This window comes from Ovis canadensis, chromosome 20, assembly GCF_042477335.2.
Source record: "Ovis canadensis isolate MfBH-ARS-UI-01 breed Bighorn chromosome 20, ARS-UI_OviCan_v2, whole genome shotgun sequence".
Taxonomy (NCBI): domain Eukaryota; kingdom Metazoa; phylum Chordata; class Mammalia; order Artiodactyla; family Bovidae; genus Ovis; species Ovis canadensis.
In genome coordinates this window covers 63,786,355-63,810,649 of record NC_091264.1, presented here as the reverse complement: position 1 = coordinate 63,810,649, position 24,295 = coordinate 63,786,355, and the positions used below count along the sequence as shown (strand labels likewise).

At 52.8% G+C, this 24,295-nt stretch overlaps 1 protein-coding gene across 11 annotated transcripts in view; it reads left to right on the top strand.

The window, feature by feature from the left end:
* The window catches only part of FARS2 (phenylalanyl-tRNA synthetase 2, mitochondrial), a 302,144-nt gene that overhangs the window by 84,139 nt on the left and 193,710 nt on the right, over positions 1 to 24,295 (top strand). For 9 of the 11 annotated variants that reach the window (XM_069562904.1, XM_069562905.1, XM_069562902.1 and 6 more), the window contains one exon: positions 2,400 to 2,531. The exons of the other annotated variants lie outside the window; for them this stretch is intronic. In XM_069562904.1, the coding sequence (XP_069419005.1) occupies positions 2,400 to 2,531 (132 nt within the window). The remainder of the gene's footprint in view (positions 1 to 2,399; positions 2,532 to 24,295) is intronic. 11 annotated transcript variants of the gene reach the window in all.

The following is a 24,295-nucleotide window of genomic DNA, read 5'->3' as shown; positions in this document are numbered from 1 at the left end:
CACAGCAGTGGCTCCTCGCCCAAGGGCATGCCCTTCCCAGGGCTGTCCGCATCCAAAGGCTAGCTGTGGCCGGAACCTGAAGGCCCAGCCTTTGGGCCCCAGCCCGCTGCTCCCTTCCGCTTCACTGCCCCGCTCCCCAGTTCCCAGGGACTGCATGCCAGCCCCAGGCCCCGAGCTCTCTGGACCTTCAGTCCAGCAGAGGTTCGGGGGCCTCTCAGATGCACTCACAGCTCTGATGGGGACGCACCTAGGGCTCGGCTCTCTCCAAGCCTACAGCTCTTCAGAGCTGCAGCCCCAGGCGTGCTTGGTGATAGCTTCGGTCCCCTTCTCTCGCCATCAGGGAGCCCCTGCCATCCCAGCGTTTGACTGCAGGCCTCTGGCCTCGCTTGGATCCCAAGCCAGCAGCATGTGTTCCGGCAGGTGGCGAGCTCCTGGCGTCTCTCCCGATTGCGGACCCTGAGCCCAGCAACACGGAGCTTTGCCCTCTCTGCCCCTTTGCTTTCCTGGCCTGTTTCTGTCCAGGGGAAGTATTTCTCTCATTTTGATCGCAGCCAGCCTTTGCAGTTTTCTCTGTTCTATCATGCCTGTCGTGGTATGTGGGGAACCGGAGGCTGACGGTGCACTCTTGGCTGGGGGCGCTTGGCCCGGAAGCCGAGCGGGGTCCGTCTCCACGGTCTGCCCAGGGGAGGGCAGCGGAGGGCCGTGCTGCCCACCATCTGGTGCAGAATTCTCATCTCGGCGTTTTCTGACTGTAAACGTCGAGGAGAGGTATAAGCTGGCACGGCTCCTGCGTCTGTGAGACGGGAGCAGGGGTGACGATCGTGCCGTGTTGGCTGCCTGTCCTCAGCTTAAAGGCCGAGTTGAAGGAGGCCCGTGAACCATCTCGTGTAAGTAGCGCTGTAGCAAATAAGCAATGGATGTCAGTGACCTCAGTGTGCGCTTTAGGAACGTTTCTTTTTCTTCATATTTTTATGAAAACCCCAGAGACAGTTTAGGTCGTGGTCTGATTTGCAGTGACATGCCGGTCGAAAATCACCCATTGAGTGTTTAAGTTTTTTACACACTTAATAACTTGTCACCAGAACACTGCGAGATGAATGTCGTTCTTATTTTGACCAAGACCGAGGCAGGGAGAACTGAAGGAACTTGCCTGAGGGCCTCAGCTTGGGGTGGTGGCGCTGGATTCGGTCACGCGTCTGTGGTCGCTCTCTCTGCGCACGGGGGACCCACCCACGCCTCTGAGGCCCGACACGGAGGGTGGGGGGTGGGCCTCCGTGTCACTGCATGAGAGAAGCGTGGTGTGGGATGACGTGGTGTTTCTGTGTAGGGAAGGAGGGAAACGAGAGGTGCACGCGTGTGTTTGCTCACATCTGTTAATAAAAAGGAAACCCTGGAAGTTTACCCAGTGGGATTCAAGGGGCAGAGGAGCCAGGAACCAGTATGCCAGTGAGACTTGTACACAGTGCCTTATTTTTATTTCAGTTTGATTGATGCAGCTGACATAGAGCATTGTGTTAGTATATGACGGAATGATTGGATATAGGTGTATATTGCAAAAGGGTCGCCACGGTAAGTTTACTTAACTCCAGTCACTCGCAAACTTAGAATGTTTTTTCACTCATGGCCTGTTTATACAGGGAAATGTATTCTTTTTACAGTGTTTCGGTTTTGAACCGTGTGAATATATTACTTACTCAAAAAATTTTTTAAGAAAGCTATTAGAGCGGAGCAATATTGAGAAATGTGGAAAAAGGCCTGTCTGCCGCTTGGTACAGATGCAGCGTAGAAGGCCGTGGGTCTGATTTGGATGTCGTTTGCTTTTATAGAAACTAGCAGAGTGACCTGCTTTCCCGTGCGTGCATTAAGTTGCTTCAGTCACGTCCGACTGTTTGCAAACCTGTGGACTATAGTCTGCCAGGCTCCTCTGTCCATGGGATCCTCCAGGCAAGAATACTGGACTGGGTTGCCATTTCCTCCTCCAAAGGATCTTCCCGACCCAGGGCTCAAACTCACATCTCATGCATGTCTTGTGTCTCCTGCATTGGCAGGCGAGTTCTTTACCACTAGCCCACCTGGGAAGCCCCCTTTCCTGTGATCTTGACCTAAGTCTCTCCTCTGCCAGGTGGCCACAGGGTTGACAGGTGATTGATTGGGTTTCAGAGGGTCCTGGAACTACAAAAAGTGTTTCTCATATTGGAAAAGATGTGCTTAGTTTTTCACAAGTGTTAAGATTTATTGCCTCCCCCTAAAGTGTTGCAAATTAATTTATTTGCTATTTATTTTACTCAGAAAATAGTCTTTCGGTGTTATCAGCTAATCTGTCATTAGCAGGTTTGATCTCGGGAAAGGCAAGACTGCCTGTAAGACTCCGTGTCTGTTTTTCTCCGGCGTCTTTGCAGGACTGGACATCAGATGGGTGGACTGCTACTTCCCCTTCACTCATCCCTCCTTCGAGATGGAGATCAACTTCCACGGGGAATGGCTGGAGGTCCTGGGCTGTGGAGTGATGGAGCAGCAGCTGGTAAACTCAGGTACGGGAGGACCCCGCATGTGGGCCCAGGCTCTCCTGGGGGCCCTCTTCCCAGGGAGACCCACGCGCGAGCCGTCTGTGTCCACATTTGCACCCTCCTGCAGGGCTCGCCGCCCGGCCTCCGAGCCTGCATCGCCCTCCAGACTTTATTGCACTGCCCCCTGGGAGAGCACCATCTCTCTCGCCTAGTTTTGCAGAGGCTTCCTGCTCTTGGAGCTCTTCCTTGTCAACGCCGGGTGTGGGTTTGCGCTTACAATGTGCCGTTTGTTGATCGGCTGCTTTGGGATCGCCCACAAGCCTTTGAGGCGTGTCCCACGAGAGCTGTCTGTCTTCCAGGCTATTTAGGAACAAAGCCAGCCTGTCGTCCCTTTCTTGGTTCTCACTGCGTTTGGAGCTGTGCCCCCGGTTCAGCAGGTGTTGCCTAAGTGCCGAGAACACAGTGTAAGACACGTAGGCCTGTCACGCTTGCTGGTTTGTCCTTGACCCTCACTGTTGGCTGGACCACCCGATGCGGGGGACGTGGAAGATGGGGGCTCTGATGAAATTCTCCCTGGACTGTTTCCAGCTCTTCTCTGGAGGACCACTGTTACATGAAAGTGGTTATTTCTAGGAACCCTCTAGGGAACCAATGGTTAGGACGCCTTGCTCTCACTGCCAAGAGCCTCGGGTCAGGGAACTAGGATCCTACAAAGCCACAGGGTCCAACCCGCCCCCCCCCACCACCAAAAAAATTATTTCTAAACTTAATTTCGGAGCTGTGAATTTTTTTTTTAAGTTGCTGTCAGAATTTAAGTTTAAAGATGTTTTATCACATTGAGAATCCTCCAGGGGAAGTTGGCTAGGATTGGGCACCGGGGTAGGAGGGTCCCTGCATGGGCAGGAGGTGGAGGAAGGGGGCTGATGCTGACGGCCTCCACCGCCCCCCAAGCCCCCTCCCCATGTAGAAGGGCATGCCCTCTGTGACCAGGGAGTGAGGCGGCTCTGGCTCAGGCTGGTCACGGGCCTCCTGCCGCAGCAGACCGGAGGGGAGTGGGCCCTCTTGTGAACTCAGAGCTGAGGATGGACCCTGGGTTAAGGTCCAGGGGTGAGAGAATGAGGGTGGAGGGAGACAGGAGACGGGGAGTTGGCGCTGCCTGGCCTGGGCCGTGGGGCCCACCCTGGGCCCAGACCCAGCCAGCTGCGGGGTTCCTCTCCACTCGGCCAGGCAAGGCTCACGGAGAGCCCAGCTCCGGGCCACACGCTCCTCAGATGGTTCTCCAACGTTTGAAGGTCTTTCCTGGAGACGAGGGAGCAGAGAGGTGGCCGAGGAGGGCCTATGAGTGAACGTGGGAGGCGAGGCCGTGTCTGAAGCGGCAGGAGTGACGGCCGTGTCTTCCTCAGCGCGTTGTCTAACCCCGCCAGTCTCCGTTCTTTCAAACGAGCACAGAGACGCCTCCCTCCAAGTTTCTTTCTGATGGTGGCGGCGAGCTGAGCACAGGCTCTAGCATGTAGCCAGTAAGAGCGCATCTCTGATATTATTAAACATTTTTTTTTTCCCAAATGGTAAGAGCCACTTATTAACAGAGAGCCCCCTTAGTTAGAAATGTTTAAACAGAGGCTGTCCAGCATGTCATAGAGACAGGTTCTGGTCAGGCAGAACTAGAGTTCCTCTGGCATCTTAGTATCCGTGATGCTCGACGGAGTGAATGGCTTTGGAGGCAGAAAGATTGAAAGCAGTAAGAAACTCGAGAACAAAGATACGCATCTTAATAGAAAACACAAAGCGCCAGGAGCAGATATGTGAGCTGTAATCTCTTGAGCAGGAACTAACTTCAAAAAAAAAAAAAGGTGCCTTTGTTTGTTTGGCTTTGTTTTTTAGACAAAAGACTTCTGGGATCCTAGGCTTCCTCCCAGGGGCACCTGGTGTCAGGGGCCAGCATTCAGAACGCAAGTCAGGGAGGGTCAGTTACGAATCGGCTGTCACCTCCTGAATCAGTTGTCACTTCCTCATGCATTGCCAGTGTCCTTGACAGGTTTCTATGAGGTTTATTCGCTCAGTAATTGGCTGAATATCGGCTCTGAAACAGGTTTCCAAGTCATTATTGTACATTAATGGCACTGCTGTTCTACAGTTAGATCAGCCCTATCAGGTAATTCTTGGAGGAAATGACAAAGTAGAAAAAGAAAAGGAAAAAAAAAAGAGGACACCTGAGATGCAAATGTGTCTGATAAAGTCACAGGGTGGTGGGGGGTGCTTTCAGTTGTTGGGAAACGTACACGTAAAGTTTAAATACCTCGCAAGAGAGAGAGACTGAAGATAAGGAAGAAGAGATGCTTTTATGAAAGAAATTCTGTGTGGGCTTTTCTGTTTGAACTTGAAGTTATTATGACAGAGTTCTGCTCCGTGTTGTCAGACGGGCATGTGTTTTGACGTCTGTAGTCATAATCCTTAAACTGTGCGCCAGGCGGTCGCTAACCACAGACAGCGTGTGGAAGTGCCGCCAGCTTTGTTTTCTGAGTTCCCGTGGCGCGGCGCGGGGCTGGCTGGCTCTGGTCACACTGCCTCCGCTCACTTGGCCATTCTTACTGACTTTTCTCTGGCATTTCCCAAACTACCCCCCCCAACCCCCAGGTTTTAAAAATAGAAGTTCCAAGCAATGCTAAAATCAGTCGTTACAGTCTCCATCCTTACGGTTCTTACGGTTGTTCTTCAGTCACTAAATCTCGTCTGCCTCTTTGCAACCCCATGGACTGCAGCATGCCAGGCTTCCCTGTCCTTCATTATCTCCCGGAGCTTGCTCAAACTCATGTCCATCGAGTCGGTGATGCCATCCAACCATCTGATCTCTGTCGTCCCCGTCTCCTTCCGCCTTCAATCTTTACCAGCATCAGGGTCTTTTCCAGTGAGTCAGTTCTTCACATCAGGTGGCCAAAGTGTTGGAGCTTCAGCTTCAGCGTCAGTCCTTCCAATGAATATTCAGGGCTGATTTCCTTTAGGATGGACTGGTTTGATTTCCTTGCAGTCCAAGGGACTCTCAAGACCCTTCTCCAACACCACAGTTCAAAAGCATTGATTCTTCTGTGCTCAGCTTTCTTTATAGTCCAACTCTCACATCCATACGTGACTACTGGAAAAACCATAGCTTTGACTATACAGACCTTTGTTGACAAAGTGATGCCTCTGCTTTTTAATATGCTGTCTCGGTTGGTCGTAGCTTTCCTTGAGGGGCTGCCTAATGCTGAAATGCGTGGTGGCCGGAGAGGTTGTCGGGTGACACCTGCAGGTGCCAGCAGCTCATGAGATGCCCTGGAGGCTTGCTTCCACGTGGCCTTGCCAGCAAAGCTCCGGGCGGATGCTGTTACTCTCCTTCTTCCGGAGCCTCCGAAAGGTGATCAGGATTGAATGGCTGGCAGCACCCCTTGCCCAGATCTTGCTGACAATAGTCCGTTCCTATATCTGCTGCCTCAGTAGTAAATTACACGATTCTGAAGTGGCTACAAGTCCTTTCAAATAAATGATTCTGCTGAACATCGAATGAAGGGCTGGAACCAACCAAAGCAACAGCAAACAAAGCCCTGTTGTCCTGCGGTTATTTGTTTCCCTTGCAGAGGGGCCCTGCCCCCATGTGGGTTATCTCTGTGACCAAGTGCATTTAATTAAATGCATAAGATTAGATTGCTAATTTGAACAGGCAGTGAAAAGGCTTAATGACACATTTAAGTTGACTGTGGCGTATGTGTGTGTTTGTGCACAGAACAGGATTAGGCTCTTCCGGATAGCTGAGAGAATTTTATCTCTTCTCCCTTGAGTTACAGCGCCTTCACCATTGCTTTCCAGCCGCTGAGATCTGGTAATTGTGATGTGGGCGGCGACTGCTGTCCTGATGACTTGATTGTTTTTCCCTTGAGGAGATGTTTTGAAGACAGCAGTGAGTCATGTGTCCAAATACTACACACTTACCTCCCTTTGGGCTGACTCAGGCCGCCTCTTTCCAGGTACAGTACAGATCAGGAGCACGGAAACATCACTGGGTGACTGTGGGCTGTCATCATGCCTGGAAGGCATTTACCATTTATTGAGAGACTTAGAAGACTGTACACAGGCCAGGGAGGAGAAAAGTCTAACGTAACCACTTTCTTTACCTCGTCATTAAAATTTAAAACTTGACTCTTTGGGGAAAAAGCCTTATAAATATGCACATGAACGTTTTCTAGTTTTAAATAATCATTCTTTTGTTCATTTGTTTGTCAAATATTTCTTGAATTACTTCTAAGGCTGTGGAAAAGCGAAAAAGCATTTTCCTGGCTGTTGAAAACAGCACTGCACAGCCAGACACAAACATAAATGGTTAGAGTGCCACGTGGCGCCGTGTCTGTAACGGAGGTGCCAGGGGCAGAGTTGGGGAAGGTGGTGCCAAGCCCTCGTCCTGGTTGCACGCAGGGTAGAAGGTAAGCTCTGATTCCAGCATAAGTAAGCTTCCTATTCGCAAGGGGTCATGTCCTGATCTTTGCGCAGGTGACACGCCTGATGCTTCTCTCCCTGTCCAGGTGTGACCCTGTTTTCAGCCTGTCCCTCCCTCTGGTACCGTCGCTAAGCTCCTGCACACGGTTGTATCACAACCACCAGTCTAAGTTGGTGAGCTCCCAGGTGGCACAGACCAAGACCGTGTGTCCCTGTTCAGACGTGAGCAGACGTGCAGCTCCTGTAATTGGCACCTTGTCTGCGTGAGGCTCTGTGACGGACAAGCCGGAAGACATGGAAAATGGTGAGAGGTGACCTCTCCCGGTAAAGCTCGGCCTGAGGTCAGGAAGCTGGGACTGTGTCATCAGAGCATGAACTCACGTGTCATTGGTTGGGGGGGGTTGGGGTGTGTGAGGAGGGAGCCTTGTCCATTGGGTAGGCCAGTGGGGGTATAGCAGGCAGCACCTCTCACTGAGGGGTCTCCGCCCCGCTGTCCAGAGTCAGCTGACCATAGACGTTTGCCTGTGTCTCTGGACTCTCAGTTCCGTTCCGTTGGCCTGTGTTCCCATCCTCATGTCCTTACCGTTATTGTTTATTTACTTTTGCCTATACTGGGTCTTCGTTGCTGTGGGCAGGCTTTCTCTAGTTGCGGAGAGCAGGGCTACTCTCTAGGTACCGCGTGCAAGCTTCTCTTGTTGCCGAGCAGAGGCTGCAGAGCACGCGCTCGGTAGTTGCAGCTCAGACTTAGTTGCCCTGCAGCGCGTGGGATCTTCCTGGACCGGGGATCAAACCCGTGTCTCCTGCATTGGCAGGCAGATTCTCAACTGCTGGACCACCAGCGAAGTCCGATGTCCACACTGTTCTGACCCCGTTAGCTTTGTAGCGATTTTTGGAATCGGGACGTGTGAGTCCGACTTTCTTCTTCCTCTGTTCGTTCTTGACTCTTTGCCATGACGTACTCAAGTCTCCCTAATTAAACAGTAATTTTCTCCTTAAAGTTACCCTTTACGGAAAGACTTCATTCCGATACTCTATCGCCCCTCTCTCGTCCCTGCCTGTCTTCCAGTCCTTCACTGTATCAGCCAGTCCAGGGTCCATCACTCAGCTGAAGAGTTGGGACACCATGCAGGTCGAAGCCCCCGTGTGTCCCCTCCCTGTTGGCACTTCCCCCGCCCCATGAGCATTCCCTGTTCTGAATTTTGTGTTGTTACCTTGATTTCCTATGCATTTCGTAAACAAGTGAACTTTCCCCAGCTCTTGTGCTTCAACAAGTGGAATCACGCTACCCGTCCTTTCCTGCAGTTCTTCACGAGGACTGTAGACCTCCACGCGGTGCTGTGACCGCTTTGTGGAGTTTCAGTTCATTCATTTTTCGCTGCTCAAATTCTAGTGGGTGAATGTGCCAGAGGTTATTCATCCGTTCTTTAACGGACATTTGACTGTTTGCAATTCTTTTGTTGTTGTTTCAAATGCTACTTGTGCACATTTTTTGTATATCTTGCATGTATAGGACTAAGGGTTTCTTAGAGTTATGTTTTCTTTAGCTGTGGAATTGCTGGCTCAGCACTTCTGCACAGCTCGGGTGCACACCAAGTCGCTTCAGCAGGGCCCTACTCTCTGCAGCCCCCTGGACTGCAGGCCACCAGGCTCTTCTATCCATGGGCTTCTCCAGACAAGAATCCTGGAGTGGGTTGCTGCGTCCTTCTCCAGGGGACCTTCCGGCCCCGGAGTTGAACCTGCGTCTCCCTGCAGCCCCGACATCGAGGGCGCTGTCTTTCCCGCTGAGCCACCAGGAGGCCCTCAGCATCTCAGCTTTGCTGGCCTCACTAGGCTGCTTCCTGAGGAGCCGGGCCGTTTCCACAGAAGCTCCTGTTGCTCCACACCCTGTCCAGCATGCGGCTTCGTTCAGTTTATTTGGCCAGTCTGGTGAGTCCAGAACAGTCTCTCACTGTGGTCTTGTTTACATGCAACTGCCGCTGAGGTGGATCACATTTTAGCATATTTATTTGACACATACAGTTTTTCTTTTGCTCATTTTGGGTGGGGCTCATTTTTTTAATTGATTGGTAGGAATTCATTTATTTTGAAAGCTAATTATTTGTCACTTTTATACATTACAATTATATTCTCTAGGTTGTGGCTCTTTTCTTTCTTTAAGTTGCTCTTTCAGAAATGGAATATCTGTAGTTTTTCCTTGAGTTGCTTTAGGTTTCTTTCTATAACGTCATTCTCCCAAAGAGTCGCTTCGTCAGGGAATGTGAGTGGGTGTAAGTTGACAAGTTCTGTAAAGATAACCCTTTTGCTTGTCATGCTTGATGCTAGTGGTTTAAGTCTCTGATATTATTGCTGTATCATTCATAGTTTTCATGTAGGGCTTCTGAATACTGAATGACATTCAAGCATCTTCCTTCTCTCTCCTAATGTTGTCAGGCTTGGTCCCGCCCTCTGTGACAGTTCTGGTGTTTGGAAGGCGGATTCTGGGATGCCCTTGTTTGACTAGGAGACATAGCTTGGAGCTTGCTTGAGCACTCCAGTTATACCATTTGCACAGAACTTGATTTGTTTCCTTGTATATTTTGCAGCTCTTCCTTATCCTGCTTAGAATCCATGCCATCCCTTGCAATATTTCTGCTATTGTAACAAAAGCAAATATTTTGGTAACTTGATTCAAGCTGTAGTTTGTATGTATGTTTTTGATGTTTTTGCAGCTGTAGTATATGTTACATACCATCTGTGGCATCATTTCTGTCCACAGGAGACTTCTGGAAAGCAGAGATTCCGCCCTGTGTCTTATTTTCATCATCTAAGGTCTTGAATATTTAGCAGATATAAAGCAGTTGTCCTGCCTCCATCAATGTGGACTTAATTTTCTATTTTCAACCATTCTGAGGCCCTGCCATGTGCTGTGCTGGAAATCGTGGGCCAGTCCTGAGGGTCCCAGTTTCATCACCTATAAAATGAGGGTCTTAGATGATATAACCTCCAGATTTCCCTTTAGCTCCTGGATCCCATTATTTGGTCTCCTAAACAAGCCGGTTGGTTTCCCTAGTGGCTCAGTTGGTAAAGAATCTGCCTGCAATGCAGGAGACCCAGATTCTATCCCTGGACGGGAAAATCCCCTGGAGAAGGAAATGGCAACCCTCTGTAGTAATTTTGCCTGGAGAATCTCATGGAGAGAGGAGCTGGGCAGGCTACGGTCGATGGGATTGCAAAGAGTCAGACACACCTGTGCGAGTAACTTTAATAACTTTGACCTTGAAACAAGCCAGAGTGTGTAGTATTAACACAACCCACAGGGCAGTGTGTTTTGTTTTAAAAACACCACGTGGAAAACCGCACTGAAGGACTGATGATTGCAAAGCGTGGTGCTGGAGAAGACTCTTGAGAGTCCCTTGGACAGCAAGGAGGTCAAACCAGCCAATTTAAAGGAAATCAACACTGAATATTCACTAGAAGGACTGATGCTCAACTTGAAGCTTCAGTATTTTGGCTACCTAATGCCAAGAGCCGACTCATTGGAAAAGACCCCGATGCTGGGAAAGATTGAAGGCAAAAGGAGAAGGAGGCAACAGAGGATGAGATGGTTAGATGGCATCACCCACTCAATGAACATGAGTTTGAGCAAACTCCGGGAGAGAGTGAAGGACAGGAAAGCCTGGTGCACTGCAGTCCATGGGATCAGACAGGACTTAGCAACTAAACAACAATTGAAAATTGCGTAGCACTGGCTTTTGGTATCTCTGGTTGGTTAATCAGGTCTCTTCCCCAGACCCTTTAAAGAAACTCTCTAAGACTGTCAAAAAAATTCTAATAAGGATGCTCATCTAATTGAATTTTATTTAAACTATTTACGAGCCCCTTGCTTCCTAGAGTCTCTGTGGCTTTGCAGGCAGGCAGTGATGCGCTGCTACTCGACGGCGCAGTTTTATTTTCTCCCCTGCAAAGAGGCAATTTGGAAGTTTAGGAATTATTTATGGCACCGTGGGGATAAACACAATCTGCTAAGTTATTTTTTTTAAGATTCGTTTCTGCATTTTAGGCTGGAAGCAGTGTCTTCGTGCAGCAGCCATATTGTCATGCCCGTGGATAAAAGGAAGTGACATCGTTAGGCAAAAGTTTAGGCCAGATTCTCAAATTGTGTTTTTAATGGACGTAATTCAGGAGTTGACCAAGTGTAGCATCTCTCAGACCATATGACTTAGAATGCTCATATTATTAGGGGTTTCATAGGAAAAAGGAGGAAAAGGACATGGCAACCACACCAGTCCTCTAACCTGGGAAATTCCATGGACAGAGGAGCCTGGCCGGCTACAGTCCATGGATTTGCAAAGAGTTGGACACGACTGAGCGGCTGAACAACAAAACACAGGAAAAAGAAGACTGGCTACTCAGCAAAGTGTGGGACAGAGTGAGTTGGAAAAGCTGTGTGTCTGTCTAGTGGACGGTGTCTCTGAGCTGGGCGAGTAAGCAGAGCCCATGCCTGAGGGACTCAGAGTCCTGCCGGGAAAAGGTCCCTTCCCTAGGCTGCGTCCCCAGGACACCTGGAGTGACGCTTGTCCGTCAGCTGCTGGGTTGCCCGTGAACTGGGAGGCCTGCAGCGGTGTGGTTTGGGGCAGTAATGACAAAGCACGGTAAGATAATTCTTCTTCCTTTCTACCTTGAGGAGTGCCTTCAGTGCGAAGGGAAGCAGCGAGTATCAACATTCATAATTTAGCACAGTCATTTGGTATTTTAGGCTGTTTGTCTACAGAGTCCTAGAAATGGAGGGTTTGTGGGTTTTGAAGGCATTAGGAGGGGAAAGCTCTCAAAACCCATTATTGGATGCTTCCAGGTATTAGATAAGCCTGTCCCTCCTCTGTCTGCTCCTTCAATACAGAAGGAGTATCGGCCTGGCAGGTGCCACGCAAGGGGCCGCGGACACAGAGGGGTTTCTGCCTCCGAGGGGCACCCAGTCCGGTGGCCGGGACGGCAGGTCGCAAGCTGTGTCCCTGGGGCTGTGGTGACAGTCGGAGGAGGGGGAGGCTCCTCAAGAGGCAGGCAAGGCTTACCCAGGGCCGTGACGCGGGCCCTGAGCCGGGAGCAGGCTCCGTGATGGCGCAGGGAGGAGGGGGTCTTTCCAGGGAAAGAGCCGGGGCTGGGCCGGACACACAGGTGGGCGGCCTCACTGCAGGTTCTTAGAGACAGATCAGCGTGGAGCGCTGGGAGAAGCCGGGCCGGGCACCAGGTGGAGGCCGAGGTCTGCCCTGGAAGGGCGTGGAGGGCAAGACAAGGACCTGCCCTTTCACCTTGGTGGGAGCACGCGGTTGAGATTGAAGCACTGTTGAGAGTGAGTCCAAGAAATGCAGCTTCAACGGCAGGAGGCCAGGTGCACGGTCTAGACGGAGTGTGGCAGCGCCGTGGGGGATGGAGGGCCCCAGGGTCCCCTCCGGGTCCGTGCGCCCACAGCCCGACCTCGGTGCGGTGAAGACGGCACCCTGTCGGGGGCAGCGGGTCTTGCATGCAGCTCTCCTGGGCTTCGTCGACACGCAGAACTCGGGTGTGCGCACCCGCGTGCGCCCTCCAGAGGACAGCAGCGGGTTCCAGTGCCCTCCCTCGCGCCCCCCCCCCCCCACCCTGCTTTGGTACCTTCAGTTACCTTAGTAACCAGCGTAGCGCCTTCCTTCATCTTGGAGGTTTGAAGAGGAGGCAGATCTCCTCGGAGGTTAAAGAGCTGACCTCTTACTCCTGTTGTAGAGAGCGCTCTTCTGGATGCTGTGGGCCGCCAGCCCTAAGGAAACTGGGTTCCCTCCGAGAGGATGTGCATGTGCCGGGGGCTCTGGATGCTGGCTCAGGCTCCCCTTGGCGGGCCTCCCCGGGTCCTCCCTGTGCCCAGGCCTGTCTGCTTCCCGACGAGGAGCAGCATGACCGCGTGCAGGAGGGGGTCTGTGGGGTCCTGGGGTACAGTAGAGACCTGTGCCTCCAAGGCCAGACCCGAAGGGGTCCTTGGGCTCGTCCTTCCTCCAGGTCTGTGGCCCTGTCACTGGTTCGTGCCGTCGGGGCCTGTCCTCCTTGGCCACGGCTGGTGATTTCTGTGCCAGCCACGGAGGGGCCTGGGCGCTGGAGCGTCTCGTTGGTTGCACGTCCCTCCTGCGTCCTGTCTTGGTGGTGCTGGAAGAGTGACGTGGGGAGGACCCGGGGTGGGGGGCACAGAAAAGACTCCCTCCTTCTGGGGCTTCCTGGCTGCAGCCAACTCTTCCCTCAACCACTACGGGGAGGTAAACAGAAAATACCCTGCAGAAAATACCAGGAGCTTCAGACCAGAAAGAGGGACCTTCACTGGCAAATCCATTTATCCCTTACCGGCCCTGAATCCCCGTGCCTGATTGAGAAGATGAGAATAACAACAGGCGCCTCACTGATGTGGGACGGAACAGATTAGCCCGTGGGTATAACGTGCTCAGCCCAGTGTCTTGGGCTTAGTCGCTCAGTCACGTCCGACTCTGTGACCCATGGACCATGGTCCCCCAGGCTCCTCTGTCCATGGGATTCTCCAGGCAAGAACGCTGGAGTAGGTAGTCATTCCCTCCTCCACGGGATCTTCCTGACCCAGGGATTGAACCCGTGTCTCCCGTGTCTCTTGCACTGTCAGGCAGATTCTTTACCCACTGAGCCACCTGGGAAGCCCCAGCCACGTGTCTGGTGTTCGGTAAATGATCAAAAAGCGTTAGATCCTTGCTCCTCTTACCTTACGCCTTCCGTCTTTTGGAGAGAAGTTGAAAACGATTCCAGGCGTCATTCACTCCATGCGTCTCCTGAAGTTGCCCGTCAGCATCTGCAGCCGCTTATGTAAGGGCGGTTTCTTTCTGGGGTGGGTGCAGAGGAAGACACGAGATGCTCCCAGGCCTCTGTGATGTGGAAAGGTTAGGGACCACCCGTGTCATCGAGTCCCCTGCCCTTGCACAGGAGGGCTCAGGCTCGTGTGATGAGGCGGTTTGAGGGGTGTGCGGTAGAGAAGCAGACGCAGGTCTGCGTGAGGGCCCGGACCCATTCATGACTAATAATGCTGTCACCTTGAGGACCTTATTCAGACAAGCAAAATTTGTTAGGTAAAGGCACTTGTCCCCAGGAGGGCGAAGCGTTCGTCACCAGTGTTTTGAGGAAAGGGTGAGGGAGGCAGGGAGCATCTGTTGGGAAGCTAGATGCTTGGCACGTGCAGATGGATGCAACAGCGCCCAGGCTTCGAAGAGCCAGTGGGCTAGCGAGGGGTCCAGTCCCAGGCAGACCTTGAACCAGTGGGTCATCAGGGCGGGGGTGGGGGGTTGGCAGCCAGGGCTGTTGGGGGTCCCTTACCCTGCAGAGCTGCTGTCTGACCTTGATGCTGAAAGCTGTCCAGGACTCTGCCAGGACAGAGACAGGTCAGGCCTTCTCGCAGAGGCAGGGCTTCTGAACAGGGGGATCTCTGAGGACTGCCCTGCAGTGTGACTGGGGGGAAGGTGCAGGTGGTGGGTCCAGAGGGCCCACGGGTGATGGCCTTGGCTTACAGGTTAGGGAGGGTGGGCTTCAGGCTGGGGTCACTGCGCCCGGGGGACGTCCTTGGGGGCTGAGGGGAAGACGACCTTCCATTTATGATGTGAGTTTATTTCTAGGTCGCTTCCTTGCTTGTGTATAACTCTGTGTGCATTCTCCCTTCCGCTGACTTCACTTTTTTTTTTTTTTTCCTTTTTCTATTTGGATCCTTCTAGTTTCTTCTGGGTTTTTTTTTTTTTTTTGGCCATGCCTTGAGGCTTGTGGGATCTTAGTTCCCTGACCAGGAACTGAACCCAGGCCCCGGGCAGTGGAAGCACCGAGTCTCCACACTGGACCAGCAGGGGATCCCCAGGTCCTTCCAGTGTTTACTGCAGATGCAAGCGTGCGTTTTTTCTTTCCTTCTTAATAAAGGTGGCGCACTGTACCATATTTTTCTACATCTTTTTTTTCCCATGTCAGTAAGCTTCTGGAGGTCTCTGCACGTTGGAGAGTCTGTCTCCACCATGCGTGTGAGCCGTGTGACCGGTGCTAAGCTGACAGGCACTCTGTGTGCTTTCTGAGCTTGCCATCCGCGGCGGTGTTTCAGTGAATTGCTGTGGGCGCGTCATGATCCAGTCTCCCTGCGGGATTCGCCTCTAGAAGGGGGCCTGGGGCTCCCTGGCGGTCCAGTGGTTTCCAGGGTAGCCGTGGACTCGCTTGAGCAGTCACTCCACGGGTCTTCCGGGGCTGCCTCTTCCACTGTTTCTGCGCTTTTCTGAAAAGCTCCCAGGGCTTCTCCCTGAAGGTGGTCGAGACACTCCCCTCACTCTCCGCCTCTGCTCCCCTTCAGGAAGGCCTCGGGACGAGTTTTGCTCCCCGACAGTCACGTCGTATTTTCGATGCGATTGGAGGTGCCATCAGAACTTTCTGGGTCACTGCTGTTCCTGGATCTGCTTTCAGAGTTTACTTTCATTCTGAGCTTTTTGTCTATTTTCTAGAAAAGTTACTTTTGGATTAATTTACATATAAAAGTCCTATATTTTCATCTCATGTTTATCCTGCCACTTCAGGTATAGTGAAATAAATGACAACGTCTTCAGATGTTGACTTCTAAGGCTTTATTACCAGAGGCAGCTTCATTATGTTTGTGGAAATCCGGTGTGCTTTGAAGGAATTAATCTAGCCTTACTCGCAATCTGTATGTGTTTACATAGAATGAACAAACATTACATTGCGTTTCATGAAAATTCAATTATTCCCGTCTCCGCGACACACGCTCTGCTTAGTATTTAATTCTCAAGGAAGTCAGTGTAATGATTCTTGAGCTGTCATAAGAACTGGGGCTCTCGAGCTCCCCGTTTTCTTGTATATTCCGTGGAGAAATGCCCAGTGGGCCCTCGTCATCCTGCGGCCCTGACCCTGTGTTTGGGGTGTGGACCACATCTGTCTCCAGGGCATCAGGCTCCTATGAGCTTCGCCTTCCTGCTGGGTTGTTCTTAGAATTGAGAGAAGCCAAGCGAGGGCTAACGCGGTCATGATTAATGCAGTGGAATCCACTGTATATGGAGTCTGTTCGGAGTCTGCGTGATGGTCCTTCAGTTTGCCAGTTTCTCCCTGAGACCCTAACCTCCCTGAGGGTAGGAACCTTTGTGAGCAGCTGCAGTGTCGCGGGTACTGAGCAGATGCTCTGCGGGTTTTCAGTGGGTGCAGGTGTCTGTGATGGAATCAGGACGGTTCAGCTCAGGTCGAGGGCCCAGGTGCTCGGCGTCCCTGAGGTGCAGGCACAGGGGGTGGGTGCAGGATTGGAAACGGAATGATCAGGAGGGTGGACAGGGCCGCGGGGCGGGCGGACAGGGATGCTGGGGGTTCCCAAACAGGTCACGCAGAGAACTTGGTGGCCCCTCAGGTCCTTCCTGACCGGCCTTGGCTGCCCCTCCGGCCCCCGCTCGCCCCACTCCCCCCTGCAGACGCCCCTGCAGGGAGCCAGAGGTGCTGCGCGCACTCTGTCCAGGGCTCCTGGCGTTCGCGTGGCCTCTGGCGGAGCTTGGGTCCCGCTGTGCCTCCAGACACTTCCTGAGCTGCTGTTTCTTTTCCTCTCGGTCGCCCTGCTTCACACATGCCTCACCTCAATAGGTGCTCAGTAGACATTTGGGCTCCCCGGGGAGCTCAGACGGTAAACACTCCACCTGCAATGCTGAAAACCCAGGTTCGATCCCTGGGTCGGGAAGATCCCCTGGAAGAGGAAATGGCAACCCACTCCAGTGTTCTTGCCTGGAGAATCCCATGGACAGGGGAGCCTGCAGGGCTACAGTCCGGGGTGGGGGGTCACAAGGAATCAGACACGACTGAGTGACTCACTTCAGTAGATGTCGAGTGCGTGGATGGAGGGACGCGTTTTGGTGCAGATTCCGCATGTCTGGAAGATGGATTGGATGGAGCGGGGATGGGAGGCAGTGAGTTGGCTGGGAGTGTCTTCCAGTCACCTCGGAGAGAAATGTGAGAGTGAGTTACGTCCGCGGCAGCAGAAATCCAGGGAGGAAATGGATTCTGGAGGCTGGAGGGAGGAGAGCTGACGGCCGGAGACGCACAAAGGAGACGGCGTCACACAGAGTGGAGGAGCCGGGGGAAGCAGAAGAGGAGGGCAGGCGCCAGACGTGCCCCGCATTACGCCGCCCCCGGCTGCTCCTCTGCGTGGTGGGGAGGCCCTTCTGTGTAGGTTCGGTTGAAAATCACCTTATCTAAGGGTCAGCTGCCTTGGTCTGAGGAACCATAATCAAAGAAAGGCTCTAAAGCAGAGTGAATCGCGGGATGCTGGAGCAGCCTGCCCCTAATTATCTCATCATTCAGATTTATTCGTAACAGTTCTACAAAGGCTGGGAGATAACAGTGACTTTTACAGAAAGAGATGCATCTGGTTAAAAATCCAAGGGAGAAGAGGGCAAAAGAAAACGAGAACAGGAAGATGGGGACGCCGGGCTGGGGTTGGGGCCGGGAAACACACGCTCGTCTCCATTGCTATAAGAAGACGTGAATCTGGCTCTCGCTGCCAAATGGGGAAAGGCAAGTGGGAAACACAGTTAACACAGTCTGTAGTATAATATCTGCAAGACAAAAGCTGGCCCCTCCCTTTTTTTAAGGAAAGCGCAATATTCTGGGCACAGAGAGCTGTGAGAAGATACCCCCACACCTATGAAGCGTGACGGCTTTAACACAGTTGAATTTCATGGGTTTTTTTTACATCCTTTGGTCTTTTTTCCTACTGGTGTGATACTGTTTGCTCTGCTTAACATATAATGAAGTTAATTGTGAAAGGTCTCTCTAACCCAAATCCCCAGATTACTCCCAAATCCCCTTTTCTGTCTTTTACCAATTGGTCACTTGACAAGTCGACACTGGCAAGCCCCTGCTGTGCAGGGCAGGTCACCTGGTACCCCAGCGGGCACACGGGTGTGGAAATTCCCTGAGGAGCTCACTGTCCCAGTGGGCAGCCTAGATATAAATACCTGGAAAGTGTGTTCCAGGCCGTAGGCTGAGACCTTCGAGGATGTCTGTCAGTTCAGCTGACGGAGAGGCTGGTGCGGGCTGGGTGCACCACAGGGAGTCTGGAGAGGAGTGATTAGCTTGTGGTAGCCTCAATGTTTTTGTTATTTAGTTTGTGCACTAAATTGGGAATTGAGTCATTAGTTGATTCTTTCAACACATTTTGATTTTCGGTACAGTCTCTGGAAACATCATGTTCCCCAGTTTGTTTTTGGCATAGAAGAGTGCCTGTTAGCTCAGTCAGCGCAGTCTGGGGTTACCAAGGACGCCCTCCGTTCCGCAGGTGCCTGGAGACGTGCTTGTGCCATCTCTCCTAAGTGCTCTGCCAGGCATCTTAAGCCCTAGTTTACACCCTTTATTCAAGTGGTCGGTACTGTTCTGAAAGCACAAACCCTTGTTTTTCGAGAGGTGATCTTTTAACAGTCAGGTCTTCGTCATTATAATCTCTTCATAATCTTTGAATTTTCGATGCTTGGAGGGTGAAGTCCTGCTGGGCTCTGGTCCCGGCCACCCCTCTGCCCCCACCAAGCCCGTCCCCGTGGCCCCTGGCATTCCTGCCTCCCCAGCCTCTCAGTTCTTCCACGAGCCCGCCCTTCTGCTGGGACCAGCCTGGCCTAGCAGAGGACCCCATGGGATGGACCTGAAGCATCTGTGTACTTACTGGTCCTCGGGAGCATCCGTGTCACCATGGCAATGGACCAATGGTGATTGTTCCCTGACTCAGCTCTTCCCGAAGACTAGGCATCGAGAGGACACGGCCCAGCATCCCCAGCCTCTCGCAGTGCCTGGTGTGGAGCCGGATCACAGGTACTTTCGAGTGGTGGTGTCACCAAGAGGCTCCCTGCTCCGGTCTTCACCGAAGACTCTCTTGGTTATTGCTTATTGGTTACTTGTTTCTTACTCTGAAGATGGTTCCCAAGCAGCGTTTTGATTTTAAGTCTCTGCAGAAGATTCCAAAAAGCCACTCCAAAGGTGACACAAGTCTCTATTTGTTGCCTTTCAAAACATATACACATTGGGTGCCAAGGGAAGCTTTCTGAAGCTTGGGTACGTGCTGGTCTCCGGGGAGCCAGTGGGGAGGGCCCGGCGGTGAGGGTGGTAGTCGAGGAACGTCTGGTGTGGTTTATGGAGCAGTTTCAAAGCAAAGTGACGGAGGCAGTCGCAGAAATTCTGGGCGGCGGAGCCGTAGAAGCACAGAACGCTGCTCTCCTTTCACTGGCCTGAAATCAGAATGTCTCCCCCATCCAGCTCCCTGCCGGTGTTTACTACCTTAATGCTCTATGTCACGGAGGTTCAGTCTATAAACTGCTGCTTTCTAATCTCACTGTTCTCAATTATAAGGCGTTGAAAAGGCGGAAAACCAGGGGTGACTCGTGGGACATTGTCAAGACCTTCACCCTCAGCGTCTGGAGACCGGGGGTGGCTGTGGTCTCAGCGCTGACCGAGGAGCTGCCTGGCTCCAGGGGTCCTGGGGCCCCTCCGTGTCCTCACCTGTCAGAGGAAGAACCTGAGAGGACATTTAGGATTGTTCACAGTCTCAGCTTTATTCATTGAACGAATGTCTATCGTGCCCCTACTGTGAGCTACTCTCCCAGGCCCCTGGGGCACTGCAGAGCACAGCCCTGCCAGCCCTCCTTCCGAGCATTTGAAGGTGGAGTCGGCTCCAGCTCCTCTGTGCGACCGGAGAGCTGTGGCTGGGGGCAGGGCCTGGGGAGGCGGGAGGGCCCCCGGGCAGCAGGGCTGGAGAGGTGATCAGTGGACATCCCACCCCTGGGCCAAGGGGCCACCTCTCATGGCCGGAAGGGAGGACCAGCAGCGAGGACTGGGTGGCCCTCGTCCTGCTCCCTGCCCCGTCTGTCCCCACGTCCTGGCCAGCATTCTGACTCACAGCACGGGAGGTGGGGGAGGCTAAGCGGCCCCCTCGCCGTGGCCCGAGTCTTCCTGCCGCTGGTTTAAGCTCCGGTCATGGCACAGAAGTGCTCTGGGATCCCCCACCCCCTGCCCTACAGGCCGCGAGCACCTGCTTTGCCAGCCGGGCCTCGAGCCACTGTCCTCGCCCTTCCCTCCCTGCCCATGGTCATGGGGGCGGGCGCGAGCCTCCTTCCCCTGGCCGCTCACAGCTCCGGGCCCCCCCTCTGCCGGCCAGCGTCCCCCGCCAGATGTGGCCGCGCTGTCACAGTCCGCTCGACGGCTCTCTCTGACTCTCGGGCCCCGGAGCTGCTGCCTCCCGCCCCAGCCCCGTCCGCCTGCACTGTCCGCACCGTCCTGGGCAGGGCTGGCCTCCGTGTGCGGTTCCTCTGCGGCTCGCTGGGCTCCCTGAACGTCCCCAACCCGCAGGACTGGTTGCGTTGTGACTGGTTCTCCTCCCGTATTTCCCAGAGTTTACCTTCTGGCATCATGTGAGGATTTTTGTGTTTAACCTTCTAGATCTGAGCTCCTTGACAGCAGGGCCCGTGTGTGTTTTATTTATTTATTTTTTAATCCCTTGAAACACCCGGTTCCTGGACGTGATGAAAATTTAATGACCTGAAATAAATAGAATCGAATTCTTGGAGAGTTGGATTTGAGAGGTGGAAATAAGCCTATGGTTTAAGGAAGGAAAACGAGTCAAAGAAAAATTTAAAAAGCTCGTGAGTGGACGTCTCAGCGAAGACCGGACACTGGGGGCTGTCGCCGAGAGAGGTGGAGGAACGTCGTGGGTTTCAGGGCTTCCGGGCCTCTCCCTCTATGTACGAGCATTTCCAGCCTCCTGCGCTCATCTGCTCTGCACACTGAGCTCGGCCTGCTGAGAAGCTCCCCGATGCTGATGGCGCTTGCTCGGGTGCCAGCAAAGCGCCGGGTCACGATGGAGAGAGACTCGGGTCCTCCGCTGTGGCCTCCACATGGCTGCCGTGAGTCCCCTGCCCATGGCCGTCAGTGAGGGCCGCTCAGCTCCAGGCTCGGGTCGTGCATCTGCTCCCACCCCGGGCCCCTGGGGCCCTTCCCTCGGCCCTGGTTCAGCCCAACTCAGCCTCCTGCTCCTTGGGCCTGCGTGGGTGTCATCCTTCCTGAGCATGGCGAATGAGGGCTGCCCAAGCTGGAGAGGGCTTTGCCCTGCTGTGTCTACAACACCTGCGGCTGTGCAGGGAGGCAGGGAGCTCAGGCGGACAAAGCTGGCCTTCCTGCCCGGGGCCCTGAGGCCCTACCCTCTGGGCAGGGGGCACTGTCTCTCTGATGCCTGGGGCCCTGGAGCCCTACCCTCTGGGCAGGGAGCACTGTCTCTCTGATGCCCGGGGCCCCAGAGCCCTACCCTCTGGGCAGGGAGCATTGTCTCTCTGACTGTGGCTAGCCTTCCTGCCCGGGGCCCTGGAGCCCTACCCTCTGGGCAGGGGGCACTGTCTCTCTGATGCCTGGGGCCCCGGAGCCCTACCCTCTGGGCAGGGAGCACCCTCTCTCTGATGCCCGGGGCCCCAGAGCCCTACCCTCTGGGCAGGGAGCATTGTCTCCCTGACTGTGGCTAGCCTTCCTGCCCGGGGCCCTGGAGCCCTACCCTTTGGGTAGGGAGCACTTTCTGACTGTGGCCAGACCACTGCCCTCCGTAGTCTGAAATGCACAGAAACTCACAAATGCAGAGAGCTGGATGCGATCTGAATTTCTCCCCTCTCCCACTAACTGCTAATAATTGTGAGTTACCAATAGCATACTGTGGGGATCTTCTTTTCCATGTGGGGATCACTCCCATCAGCCTGAGACAGTTCTGTGACCCACCGGGTCCAGTGAAGTTGCTGCTCTAGTGGACATTTTCACTGTCTTCTGCCTAGTCAGAATGTCTGTGCTTTCTTATTCCTGAGAAGGGCAAGGAGTAAAGGATTATTTATTTCCCTTGGTATTTTTCATTTTAAGAGTCAACACGGGCAGATTTATAGTGTTCGCAAGCATGCTGGTAGCAGTTTGATTGCGGGAAGAATGAAATTTCGCTCAGGCAAGGGCAAATTTATCTGTTGTGGGGAGAAGCGCCATGCCTGTATAAATGGCACAGTTCTGCCCCGAAGATAAATTTTAACAGGGGCACTGGTTGTGGCTTTTATTCTTTTGTTCCCTCAGCTGCATTAGATTAAAAATTAAAGGATCAAATATATTAATTTGCCTGAATGAAATCGTTGAGCTGGATGCGTTGCTTTGTAAAACTTCTGTGTTGACTGCTCCGCATGTGAAGGCTCACAGAACCGCTGGAACCGGGTGCGTGAGAGCAGCCTGCAGGGACGCCTGCCTCCTCTGCAGGCCGTTGTCCGAGCCATTCCTCAGACCTGCTCTGCTTCCAAGAAGAAGAAATCAGTTCTCTGTATTTCTGGAAACCATGGCTCTTGGATACTTGAGAAGCAAATTTGAATTTAGGCAAGCTAATTAACCTTTAGCTCAGAACGTTGGTCTTTTCACAGCTGTTTTTAGATAGAGACAGTTGCTAGTGGTTGCCTCCAACTTATTTCACATTCTTTCTCTCTGGAAACCGATCTGTGAGTTTTAATTTGACCCCCCGATATTCTGAAACGTCGCTTTTGTGTCTGATCTTTTCCTATCGCTGTAACTACAGTTTTATTTGAACTTGTCCTTCTTTTGTGCTTTTGGTTTGCGGTGACCCGGCTGGCTCTCTGGGCAGGAGGGTGAGGGGGAGCGCCCAGTGAGTGCCGCCTGTGCTGGTGGGCCCGGAGCTGCTGTCTGTCCCCAGGGCACGAGTCACGTGCATCTGTGCCCGCTGGGCCTCAGCCGTGGAGGGGTGGGAGAGGCCAGACTGCTTCTTTTTCTTCCTTTTGAAGATTTTTCTTTTTGTTAAATGTTGTTCACTGCGTAGTTTAGCGGTCACATCGCTGAGCCAGGATGAGGGCAAATGCCCAGCATCTCCACCCGCTGCCCCTCGCACTGCGTCCCCGCCTCCTCCCTTGGAGGCAGCCAGGCTCCTGACATCTGCTCCATCTCCAAGTGAAACACCCACGTTGCTACTTCTTGGTTTCTTGCCACTTTAGTCTCTCCTTTAACTGTATGATATGAAATAAGAGGATTTAGCCACCTCTGCCCCACCCTGCTGGTGGCTCAGAAGGTGAAGAATCCTCCTGCCATGCAGTCAACCAGGTTCAATCCCTGGGTCAGGAACATCCCCTGGGGAAGAGCATGGGTATTCTTGCCTGGAGAATCCCACGGACAGAGGAGCCTGAGTGACTAACACTTTCGCTTTTCGACGATCAGAACAGGTGCTCTCCCAGTCTCCCAAAGGTCCCTGTAGTTGAAGTGTGGCCGGGGCTAGGTCAGTGCTCCGCGCTGGGAGGTCCTGACAAGCTAAATGCTGTCCGCTGGTGCAGTAGCAAACTAGGATCCTCTTCTCTGTCCCACACAGCTTTTTATGCAGTTGTCTTTGCTTATTTATCTATATTTTTGTTGGTGGCTCAGAGGGTAAAGCGTCTGTCTGCCATGCAGGAGACCTGGGTTCGATCCCTGGGTCAGGAAGATCCTCTGGAGAAGGAAATGGCAACCCACTCCAGTACTCTTGCCTGGAAGATCTCATGGACAGAGAAATCTGGTAGACTGCAGTCCATGGGATCGCAAAGAGTTGGGCACGACGGAGCGACTTCACTTCCTTTCACTTTTGTTGCTAAGTCATGTCTGACTCTTTGTGACCCCAAGGACTGTAGCCCACCAGGCTCCTCTGTCCACGTGATTTCCCAGGCAAGAATACTGGATTGGGTTGCCATTTCCTTCTCCAGGGGATCTTCCCTCCCCAGGGATCGAACCTGGGTCTCCTGCATTGCCGGCAGCTTCTTTACTGTCTGAGCCACCGGAGAGAGCGAAGCCAGCGGTAAAAACCTACAGTCACCCAGCGTCAGAGCTGGAAGGGACCAGAAGGGGCCTCTTATCCATTCTTGGCAGAGAGGCAGGGGTATTCTCAGCCCAGGATTTCTGGGCGATGTCAAACACATCAGGGTAAACTCTTTGAAGAGCTGTAATGTCATGGAAACCCTTGGGTCAGCGGCATCAAGGCTGATGCTTTTCTAAGTGGTATTTCTCATCCTGCAGTGCATTGCAAAATAGAAATCTTAAATTGTGAGACACTGCACATTTGTAGTACGGAGTTTACCTCAGTATTTCAGAGCATGCCAATTAGATCTTTTTTTCCCCTGGCTGGTAACAGGAAAAAAAAAATTAGCCATATAATGAAAGGAGAATTTGTGTGATGGTAAAGTAAGGTTGTGTCTTAGGATAGCTGAGTTCCCTTCCATAGTCTCCTCAAACGTTTCATAGTTTAAGAGAGAACTATTTAAGGATAATCT